Here is a 12,123-nt window from a genome sequence, read left to right on the forward strand (position 1 = left end):
TTGGACTGTAGAGATGTCTGTGCCCTCTCCAATATAATGGAACAAGATGGCGCTTCTTGTTGGCGCCAAAACATACATTTAAAAACCTCAACAGAAATGTCTCCTTCCAGAAATCTTGACCTTCTTTTGATTAGTTCCATGTAGTAACTATTACACCAACCCTCATTTTGTCGAGCTGACATCTCCAAAACTCTACAACTCACACCAAAACAATCCAGATGCATGATTAGCTCTCCAGGTTTTTTTAACTGCCCCTTTAAATCTCACCTTTGATGCTGTTTATTTGGACATTAAGGCATGCTGAATCTCTTCTAACATGTATTTGCACCTGCAGTGAGTATAGGATGTCCTGGAAACTCAAAACAAGGCATGTGGCCCCTTTTAGCAACTGCAGATGTCTGACGTTTTGTCCGCCTTTTGCAGCGTATTTGACTTTCACGCCTCTTTCTGTTGCTTAGCTTACAAAACAAGACATGAGGGTCAGACGTCAGGGGCTCTTCTCTGGAGCCTCGGGGTCATTAAGAGGAGATTCCTTCCGTTTCTTTTGACAGGTGATTACCGAGGCGCTTTGGTGAAAGGGCCGCCGCACAATGCTAACTACTTTCCCCTCTTTTTTTTTTTTTTGCACCCTCTGGATGGGACTCATTTCTGTGCCCACCCCCTCCTTCTGCTGGAATTTGGAGGAAACAGGTAACACACCTGACACCTGTGCAATGGTCCTGCAACATTCCTGCCACCTCATACAGATACAACTCAGATTTTCAGGGTTTTTTTAAGCACAAAACAATCTGAAAATACAGAAATCCTTCTTTGCTTGGACTCTTCACCACCCCCTGTGCCACAGAGGCTCGAGTGTCTGCAGGTCTTTCATTCCAATCAAACACTGCAGCAGCATGCCTCACACTGATTTGCACATGCAGCCTGAGCCGGAGAGGAGGGACTAATGAGTGAAATCTGCCGCTGTAACGGCTTTTTATAAGGGGAAACCCTGCCAGACTCTTACGGCTGACGTGATGAACATATTCAGCACCTGAAGTAGACACAAATGATGAGAAATAGCTTTTGTTTTTATTTCTAAAACATCTTTTTTTTTGTAATTACATGTTCTGCTTGAAAAGTATGATCTCATATATGTTTTTTTTTTTAACGACACACAGGGTTTAAAGATGTCATCCATCACCCCACACTGACAAATGTGGCACGGCAGAAGAAGCACAAAAGCTGTGAAGTTGCTTTTATTATGTGGCACAACTCGCCCCTGACGCCAGAGGTCTCTGCAGCTTCTCGCCTGTCCCAGAGTCACGCACAGCTGGTCGTCAATCGCCTCTCTGTGGAGAAATCTTCATCAGGAACCGTGGATCTTCTTCCACACGTGCTTCATTTCCTGCTTTTGTTCTTCTGGCGAGTCACCAGCCTTGTCCTCCTCCGACTCAAAAGTGTGCGACAACAAGCTCTCGTCGTCGAGGAAGAAATTTAAATTAACGTGGCTCACAGGTGGCGGAGCGGGTGGGGGTGAGCAGTGAGGTGTTAATGACCTAAGCAGGTGGTAAAAACAGCTTTAATGAAACAAATAGCCTTCTTTCAAAAACAACCTTTATGCGTGGCCTATGTACAATTTAAAAAAAACAAACACTATGATAGAGGTTGACGTTGTTTCTCTTCATCTTTGGTCGTCACACCAAAGATCATTAAACGATGTATCTCCTCATCCAGAGACGTTCACGATGGATGTCATTAAATAATTATTTTTTTTCTCCCAGTGTCACAGAGTAAAACACCTCAGTGAAGAGATGTGCAGCCGTCCTCTAATGTGTCTAATTATACTTAATAATATTACATAATAAATAGTGGTTGGTCCTCTGGTGCGTCAGAAGGAGACGCAGGGTTCAGGGTCGGAGGTTTTGTTTTTAGTCCTCTGAGGTGACGTCTATGTCCTCGGAGCTGGCCTGCTTGGTGGCGATGCGCCATCTGTTGATGTGGTGGTTCCCCTTCTTCTTCTGCTGGCTGTCTGGACCCTCCTCCTCCAGCTTCTGTCGCTTGTACTTAGTCCTCCTGTTCTGGAACCACACCTTCACCTGGACGGACACACGAGCAGGGGTTAGATGGTGATGATGCACATTAAGTAGATGGTCCACTGTGACATTCACAGTGTAGAATGATGTATGTGCACAGTGTGTTTTCACGTTTATTGCTCAAAGTGTACATTTTCTTTGTGTTAATCTAAGAGGCGGGCCTACGAGCCTGATTTGTGACATCACAAATGGCATTTGCCAGCCAATCGTGTGATGTTGAAACTTGAAGCCTCCAGTGCACAAACACTGAGAATGGACATTACTTGTGACCTTTTAAGTATTTAAATGTGGTGATCGTACTTTTTTTCTGCAGAAGCCATGTCAGACACAAGTTAGAGAATTTGTATTTATGTCTTAACTTGTGTGAAGGAGATCTTTAAATACAAACAATATTGCAATAGACCTTTCTCAACGGGGACATATTTGTCTTTACACACTCAGGTGTAACTAATAATATAAATGATGTGTTTAAGTTCACGGGTCCTGGTTAAATACGGGTCTGTTTTGGGACATTTACCATTATTTTCATTATCTATTAATCCGCTGAGTATTTTCTCACATAATCAATGAATTGCTCCAAGGTGACACCATCAAATGCCAAAACCCACAATGTTAATGTCTTGTTATGTTAAGTCTTACACTTAAGTCATGAAAATGTTTGGAGATTTTGCTTGAAAAATGACTAAAAAGCGACTAAAGCGTCCTGGAATTTGACCGATCAATGAATCGGCTGATTGCTTTGGCTCTACCTTTGATTTTTTTGATGATGAATGTGTGCCGGCTAGTAATGGAAAACACTTTAAGTCAAAATAAAATGAAATAAAACATGAATTTAACAATCCAAGCTTCAATTTCTACATTTAAACCCTGTTTAAACTAAAGATTTGATTATTTGGAAACCAGTGGAGGCTTTAGTGGTCATCTTAAAACACCAGATTTATTTTCCACCAGTCACAAAACCTGATTATCTCCTTCTAACTGATCCCTGCTGATGTTTTTCTACACTTTTTTTTGCAGAAATAATGCGTATTTTAAAGGATTCCTGGTTAAACAAACTAACAACAACTTCTCGCCTCTTGTTTTCATAACCGAGCATGCATTAATGTATGGGGGGAAGGTCAGCGGGGCTTAATAGCTTCCTGACTGACTGACTGTGACCTTGGAATATGATATGGAATATATATGTGGCCGGGATGCATTTTTAAAATAGCAACACAGCGCTCATAGTTTCCCCCTGTTGTACTCGGTGACTCTTACGAGGCTGCAGGCTGATTCTGTGTTGTAAAAACCGTTGAAACTCTCTCAAAGAGCCACACATTACTGGACTCGTCACAGTATTATGTGCATATTTATTTAAATGCAACGCAGAAATAAATATTTTCTCACAGTTTGAACGTTTCCCTTCAGCTGCTCAGGGTGATACTGAGGAAAAAAAGGCAATTTTACAACCCGTGACTTGATCAGTCTGCTGGTCCAAACGTTTCTACTGAAGCAGGGAACAGATAGTTGCACCATTTTATCATCTAACTGGAAGATATATATTTTTATGCTGTTACTGTGCACACATTTCAAATTGTCTCAATATTGAGCGTTTGTTTTAACTTCATTTATTTACTGAGCGCAGCATTTCTACAACCCTCTTTTCTGTTATATTCCAAAATCGAGCGGTCGCTGTGAAATATTGCAAAAACGTAATTATATACACAATAAAACCAAAATGGCGGGACTGTTTCCGGCAGAGAAAGTTAACTACATTTCTCTCCATTTTCTCATAATTCAAAATGAGTTGTGTTAATCTGTTTTTTTTTTCCTTGGATATTTGGGGGATATTTAGTCATTATTCTATATTATTTTAGATGTTTAGCTGAAGATAAATCCCAAACATTTACCTGATTATTCCCAAAATAGTTAGCTAGAGAAGTGCTACATGGAAATATCAGTAAATATTTAGATATCAGGCTAAAATGAGGTGAATCCTGATACTGCAGAGTCAGTAATAATAATAATAACTTCAATTTAAAGCAGCAAAATTATAGATTAATTGCAAACTTAGGTGGATAAGTTTTATTTGAAATGCTGTTATTACTGTTTTACATTGTTTATTCAGATGTTACATAGACAGCAGTGGGTTTAATCTTTGGTTGATTGTTATTTACACATCAGGAATTATCTGAATATAAGTTATCATTATGCTAAATATGTCTGTTACAGTGTTAAAGGTGCATTATGAAGTTTTTGGGGGAATACATTTCATTCACTTTTTTATGCCTGAATAAACCAAATAAAGAAAAGTCTCTTCTTTTCATGACTCAATAAAACCAATAAACCAAACAACACAATTTCATACTGTTTTACTCTGTTTATATGTGGCGGACCCTGCCACCTTTCTAGCTTCGAACAGTGTTCCTGGGACGTTTATTCATTTATGGAAAAACCCAAATATTTTCTGTTATTACTTATTAAAATTCTCAGTTTGTATTTCTACACAGTGTACCTTTAATGACAGAGGAAATTAAACATTAACTGGTGTTGCAATGGCTAGCCTTCCTCATATCACCTAACATGTATCAGCTGCAGCCATGACGCAAACATTTATTTGTTGTATTTATATAAATCAGCGGTCTTGAGAGCTCAGTCTGTCCAGGAGCCGCTGAAAGGTGTTTTTAATTCAAGATTAAAGAGCGTAAATATGATCGATGGTGATGTTTAACGAGTCCACAGTGTCTCATGTCCATTAGGCCTCATAATGGAGAATATAAAGAGAGTCAGCTGTTTGGATAAATGCTGCTTCTGAGTTTTACGTCAATCAATTACGCACAAATTACGTTATGTGAATTATGACACGTGAATATTAATTAACAATGTATTTGGTCTGAGTTCTCCTTGGACCGCACCAAACAGCAGAACATCAGCTCACCTGCGTTTCAGATAGACTCAAGCTGTTCGCCAGCTGCTTCCTCTCGGCTCCGACCACGTAGTGGTTCTTCTCGAAGGCTCTCTCCAGCCGGAGGAGCTGGGAGGGCGAGAAGGCGGTCCGGATGCGTTTAGGCTTCCTGGCGAAGGGACCGTGGAGCAGCAGGCTGTCCTGGGACACGTCGTTACCTTGAAAAAGAAACAACGAGGGGCCGTGAGGAGGGTGGAGGAGCTGCCCAGAGGTGAGGTTTGTGACGAACACCTGGTTCCGAGTGGACAGTGTGTGTGTGTCAGGAGCAGTGTTATGGCTGCCTCATCAGAAACGGTTTGAACAGCGTCAATAGGTCCAACGACTCTTCTGCGAAGTGTGAGGAGGTGGTGCTGTAGCGTCATTAGCACAGGTGAGCAACATGTCATCTATAAAGGTATTTATATAGAAGAAACTGGAAATGTGGCTCTATAATATCAATAAAAATAATATTTTTTTTAAATCAAATTGAACCTGAGCAGCTGTTTTCTTTCTGTATCAGGCCCCACAGGGAAATCATATTTTATGGAGTTACTTTACGCACATGAAGCCATTAAATTAAATTAAGAGTATCGCGCATGGACACGGAGACAAACACATAATGAAAAGTGTTTATTCTGTGACTTATTTATAATTTTTATTTTGTGTTCTGTGATTATTTTTGGTCCCCCCCAAAAATAATGCGACACTTTTATTACGCATCTCCCAGAGTACCTAAATAATTTGAGTGGAGTTGTTCCTTTTTAATAAAAACAACAAAAACTGCACAAGCCCGATAAAAAGACATTTTTGTAGACCTGAATATAAACGTTTATTTTTTTGAGGGTTATTATTATTTTTTTTAACTGAAATATTTTCACCAAACATGCTCGGTTCCATTTTTGGGAAAAGAAAAATATGGATCAGATACAAACCTGTAAAATACACATATAACAGGATACACTATTATATATATTTGCATCAAAATAAAGCAAATAAACGTCAAATATTTTGTGTTATTTGTTCACAGTTAAAGTTGTTAAATTAACCCACATTTATCTGTTAATACTTCCCAATATTCTGTCAGGAAAGAGAAACAAAAAAATATTCTCCAAGGTGAAATGTGTATTTGGCGCTAAAACTTCCTAAATGCTTTTTGTTTCCTCTCTGATTTTATAATTTAACAAACTAATTTTCTTCTTTTTAATTATCAGCTGATTATTTAAACTCCTTTCTTCGTTTTTGTCCAACCAGAGGACATTAATGGATACTTAAATAAAATAAAATAAAAACAGATTAGGATACAACAAACTGCCAGTGTGGAAAATTAATTTAGTACGTTGTATTAAAAACTGGCATTTTGTGGATTTGCATCCTTCTGTCTTTAATGTAAAATATACAAGTCAATAAAAACAAATGCGCAGTTTTAATTGTGCCATAATCGCTCGTCTGTGCGCGCAGTTTGCGCTCAGCTCTGTCCGGTAAATAAATCACTGCAGGCTCAGATGCTTCACTGCGCAGGATTTCCTTCTGATTTCTGTTCCCATTATTCTGAGGTTATTATCCTGGGTTTGATCTGTTTGGTCTCCTCAGCCTGGCTGTTGTGCCAGATATTTATAAAAATGAGATGAACAACAACTGTGGTCTGACCCAGGGCGAGTTTTCTTGTATGGGGAAAAAAACCCCAGCGCTTATCTTCTCGTGGCTGTGTGGCTTTGTGAGAGTAGCTGCAGGGCGAAGGGAGAGTGGGAACATGAGAGCTGCGCTGCCGGTGGCCTGGTGGTTTAATGCTGTCTGTGGCACAAATGTTCACAGCCATGTAGTGACGATGAAATATGAAATATTGATGGATTTGATGAGAAAAAACACCTTTCTCCTCTTTCCAAATCTAGTTTATTCCTCACTAGAATTAATGTTTAGCTTGTGGTAAGAGGAGGTAAATCATTGCGCAGTCTGATCTTCAAGTGGAATTAAAATCAGTTTCTTCACATTTTATTTTTTTTACCTTGAAACCTGTGTCCAAAGAACCTGTTCCGGAGCACCCAGGGGTAGAAGTTGAGCGGGTCTCGGTGTTGCGTCCCGAAGAAGTGCGGATGCTGTAGGTGGGAGCCTCCGAGCTGGTGGGGAGCCACGGTGAGGGAGGGGTGGCTAACCGTCTCTGGGAACACCAGGTCCGGGGTCTGATAGAGGGACCTGGCCGGCGGACCCTGGTAGCTGTTCATTAAGGCATCTGTCGTCGGGTTGGAGTAACTTAAAGCCGTCGGACGGATCGGCTCCTCGGCCGTCAGAGGATTCTCTTTGGCGACCAGAGACTCTATCGTGAAGCAGCGCTTCCCTGCAGACGAAAACATCATCTCTGGATGGAAAAAAAGAGACCAGAAGAGAAGAAATCTGTTGCTGGAGAAAGAAGTAAGCTCCCTCTCAGAGGTGCGTCATGACCACAGATGGAGGGCTGAGGGTGATCTGCAGGTTTGTGTCTTCACGGGCTCGTCCAGAGGAGATGCTGCTACAGAACTCAACAGTGCTGCAAATGAGTGTGATCCATGGACTCAGAGGGTTTCTGCGCACCGAGTCAAAGCGCCTCCAACCTTCAGCGCGTCTCGACGGCGCGCAGGGAGCGAGCTGATTGGACCAGAGCACCTGCCAATAGGTCTCCTCATTCAAGTACCTGCTTCGTAGATCAACACAGGGCCCCGGCAGAGGCAGCTTAGTTACAGAGGCACGCTGAGAAAACATGTGTGCTCCAATTAATGGGTCATTGTGTGTCCTATTCAGCCGTAATATGTCGGTGTTCAGGAGGGGAAACAACCCGCCGGAGGGGGGGCGAGGAGCTAAACTTCAATCAGACAGGAATTCTCCACAAGTGACGATAACATGGAGGCAAAGTGTCCGGAGAAAGTCTCATGGACACGAGTGGAAACTTCACCAGCGAAGTGCTGAATGTTTGAGTTGTTTCTGTCCTTCAGAACATTAAATCCGCTGGTGTTTGGTGATTTTTGAGCAGATATCACACTGAAAAACTTCCATGTAATTTAAAGTGATGCTGGACACATTCACCAAAGTGACGACAGGCGTATAATTAATTTTTCTTTTCTTCTGCTGAAGCACATTTGCGCTCAGGTCAACTTGCAGCAAAGATAAAAACCAGAAATACCGTTTTTATCCTCTTTAATCCAAATAAATTAAAACAGTTTCTCCCACCAGAAAAGAAAAGAAGTGGTCACTTTTATTGATTAATTTTAATTTGTAATTCATTTTATTAGTGTGTGTGTGTGTGTGTGTGTGTGTGTGTGTGTGTGTGTGATACACGTTGAACTAGAAGAAAATAAGAGAAAGAAGATTTTTCTATGGACATTTTTCGCTTTAATACTTATTTTACGCGCTATAAATGCAAAATATCACGACCATAATAATAATAATAACAGTAATAATAGGATTTACTTAATGTATATACATATTTTTATATTATTTTATTTATTTTGTGTTAGGGACAGAGCAAAGAAACAGCTGTTACAAATACACAAACAAAATACATTCAACAACAAACATTTTTACTATTTCAAGGACACAAACTTCCCTTCAGGCTTCTCAGATGCATTAATTGAAATAAAATAAATTGTTTTGAACCGAGTTTGATGCCTGAACATTTTAATAAAACACACATCAGAGCCTGAGCTCGTCCTCTGTGAGAACAGTCGCGTCCTGCAGGAGGAAGCAGCAGGTAATTGTGTTTTGGAGCTGCTGCCTCCTCTGTATCCCCTCGGCGCTCCGCTTCCATGCTGCACTAACCAAGTTAATATTTATCCTCTTAATGCGCTCGTTTGCGTGGAGGTTGCATTAGAAAATCATTACCGGTGGAAATTATGAGGTAAAACAAGTTGTTGATTAGGGCGTTTAGAGCTAAAGGCTCCTAAAAGACGTGTCCCCCAAAATCTCCTTGTTTTTCTCTTTCAGCATAATTTTTTTAATAATTCTAAGGATTGTGTGGACAGATCACACTGTTCCTGGAAATTGCAGGACTCATAGGAGCCAGTATTGAATATAACAAACATGTGAATCATTCTAATCTCATTTAAAATGCGTGTGTCGATCAGGATTACCAGAAACTAACATGTTGCTGTGCAGTTATTTTGCTCCAGGATACAAAAACATGTGTTCATTTAGTCTGCATGCTCTGCTCGAAAGAAGAAAAGCTCATATTATGATCAAGAACAACGCAAGTTCATAACCGAATAAAGTAGAGAGCGATCAAACATTTCTCAGGACTCGCTGGATTTTATATTTAAACTCTTCACCCTCAGTTCAGAGGCAGGAACTTGAGGGCTGACCGAGCCGCTCCGGTTTAATGATGAAACCCTGGAGGCCTTTACGCACTGACCCTGATCGCTGCTGGTTAATAGGTGGCCAAAACCGCTAAAAAACAAAGCAGTGGAGTCTCCTGTTGTTCCGTAGCTGCCGATCTGAGCTGTGCGTAAAATGTCTTTTATTGTGAAAATCCTCATTTTAAGGGCGCAAAAGTGACAATATAAACCAAGATTGGGAAAATACTGAGATTTATTCTGTTTTTATGTCCTCTGTGGTTCACACTGGAATCATAACTCCTCAGATTATATATTAATAAGAGTGGAGGAGAAAAGGTGCAGTTACACATTGACTAATTAAGTAAACTGGGAGATGGTAAAGAGCAGGTTTAACAGGACGCATTCCTCTTTATTTGAGCTGTTCCAGGGTGCAACACAGGGCCAACATTTCTATGTGAGAGGCATTTAAAAAAATGCTTTAATTAGCATTTTAACTGTTACACGTTGTTCCTCATAAAAATATGATCATTCTTGGAGAAAAAGCCACAGAGAAACACTCAACCACCACATCGTATTTATGCATCTTATGCAGTTCAGGGTGGGGTTGATTTCTGGAAACTGGTGACATGAAAAACTACAATTTTGATTTAACAAACAAGAAGAAACACTGGTGTAGCCTGCTTACTTATTTTCTTCTGCGTCTTTGCAAATTGTAGAAACACATTTAGAGCTGTAGATTAAAAAACAAAGTCCATTTATTACACCAAGATAATCCAGTCTGACACAATACTGACTTCTAACCTGTATGAAAACAAATAAAACAGTAAAAACAAATAAAACACATCAGCCTGATAAAAAATATTGGATTCCTTCTTACTCTTGTCTTCTTAAAATGTGGGGAAATGATAATCAATACAACTCTTCAGTCACACCACTGTCCAAAAGTCTGCGTTTAAAACAAAAGCAGTGTTCAAAGACATTCTGCAAGTTTATCTGCAGTAAATTATCCACAGTACTGAGAGGAATAGAGGGACAAAGTGAGGGACCCTCTGAAGACAGGTGGCTCAGTTCCATACAAGTGCTGCCCTCATGTGGCCTCTTTTTTAACAACATGTTAAACATGTTAATGAAAGTTTTAACAGTAAATGATAGAAAACACAGGATGGGTCCTTTAATGATTGTAGTTTCACAGAAGGTATTTTAAAAACCGAAAATGAAAGAGTTTTAAATAGATTTATATTTTATCGAACACTTTTTACAGTGTCACTGACCTGCAGCGAGAAAACCTGCAAAAATTTTATATTTTTTTCATTTGTCTATTTTTTCATTTTTGAATGTTTGAATGTTTGAATTTTTCTATTTTTCTATTTTATAATTTTTCCATTTTTTCATTTTTCCATTTTTCATTTTTCTATTTTTCCATTTTTCAGTTTTTTATTTTTTCTATTTTAAATTTTTAAATTTTTCTATTTTTTCATTTTTCTATTTTCCCATTTTTTCATTTTTCTATTTTTCAATTTTTTCATTTTTGAATTTTTGAATGTTTGAATTTTTCTATTTTTCATTTTTCTATTTTTTAATTTTTCTGTTTTTTAATTTTTCTGTTTTTTAATTTTTCTATTTTTTCATTTGTATTTTTTATTTATTTTTTGTTGTTGTATTTTGGCATTTATTTTTTATTTTCATTTGTATTTTTTATTCAATTTTTTTGTTTTATTTTTGTATTTATTTTTTATGCCCTGCAGTGAGGAAACCTGCAAAAAATGTATTTTGTTTTTTATCATTTTTTTCATTTTTCTATTTTTTCATTTGTATTTTTTATTTATTTATTTTCTTTGTTATGTTTATTTATTTATTTATTTTAGTTTAATCTTTCTCACCATCAGCTGTTTTCCCTCAATGTAATTTGTCATTTTACCTCCAAAAGGAGGAGACTTATCAGTGAACTGCACTAAAAACAAACCTGTTCACTGAAGATGGTTTGTTGTTCTTAGACCAATGCTGCCATCCAGTGGTTGAATCGAGGCAGGACATGTTTTTTGTTTTTTGTTTTTTTTCCTTCAGAGGTCATCTGGAGCTTCTGACCTCAGTTTGGTTCCTGCTCCAGGAGGTGCCACTCCCAGTTGTTTACTTGGAAATTGAGAAATATTGTAGAAAAATGACAGATTAAAGAAACAAAACTGTGGAGTGAACTACATGTAATTAAATCAGTAGTAGTAGCTTGCTGGTAGTTCAACTACATTCATATTTGCACTCATTAAAATAGTTAAATGACACTTTTCCCCTCATTTTAAAACTATTTTGGGTCCATTTCTTCTCTACTGTGAGTTGACATTCATGTCACTTTCCCATGAATAGCAGGGAATTTAATTACTTTTTTTGTTCATACATGACCAATGAACTGATTTTATTTGCTGCCATGTGATATTGTTTGTACCATATTTTTGTCAATTTGATAATTTTTTTGGACAAAAATAGTTTGAGCTCCTCTTTTCAGATGACTTGTTGTGAACCAAACTAGATTCCCTTCCCGGGGTAAATTTGCTGCAGTATTCTGGCTTATTTACTTATTTTAAAGTAGCTTCTTCAATACTTGGAGGTTAATACAAGGCATATTAATGAACATAATGTTACACTTTTAACAAACTAAACCAAAAACACACAAATAATACGTTTATAATGTTACAGAAATGTGAGGCCCCTTTCACAAAATATTGATGACGATGTTTCCCTGCAGTAAAAAATATCCACTCAGTGCTAAACATGCCCAGAAAAGTCTAAATCTCTTCAGCTGTGGTCAACCTCGTCATCGTGTCCATCTAAAATGAAA

At 38.5% G+C, this 12,123-nt stretch overlaps 1 protein-coding gene across 1 annotated transcript; it reads right to left on the minus strand.

Annotated features, from left to right (window-relative positions):
* Positions 1-1,110: 1,110 nt before the first annotated feature.
* Positions 1,111-7,521, minus strand: emx1 (empty spiracles homeobox 1). The gene is made up of 3 exons (XM_084381153.1): positions 6,998-7,521; positions 4,990-5,174; positions 1,111-2,075 (listed from the first exon to the last, which is right to left on the minus strand). Exons 1-3 carry the CDS (start codon positions 7,344-7,346, stop codon positions 1,908-1,910), a joined length of 702 nt encoding a protein of 233 aa, XP_084237279.1. The 5' UTR covers positions 7,347-7,521; the 3' UTR covers positions 1,111-1,907.
* Positions 7,522-12,123: the final 4,602 nt, after the last annotated feature.

Source organism: Pagrus pagrus (assembly GCF_965226575.1).
Source record: "Pagrus pagrus genome assembly, chromosome: 18".
Classification (NCBI taxonomy): Eukaryota; Metazoa; Chordata; class Actinopteri; order Spariformes; family Sparidae; genus Pagrus; species Pagrus pagrus.

Bases quoted from the DNA above. Each gene is read 5' to 3' on its own strand.
- emx1 (XM_084381153.1), bottom strand. From the start codon at position 7,346: ATGATGTTTTCGTCTGCAGGGAAGCGCTGCTTCACGATAGAGTCTCTG. The intron at 5,175-6,997 runs GTAAAAAAAATA...TTCTTTTTCAAG, and splicing joins CTTTGGACACAGGTTTCAAG to GTAACGACGTGTCCCAGGAC. The intron at 2,076-4,989 runs GTGAGCTGATGT...GTGTCCGTCCAG, and splicing joins TGAGTCTATCTGAAACGCAG to GTGAAGGTGTGGTTCCAGAA.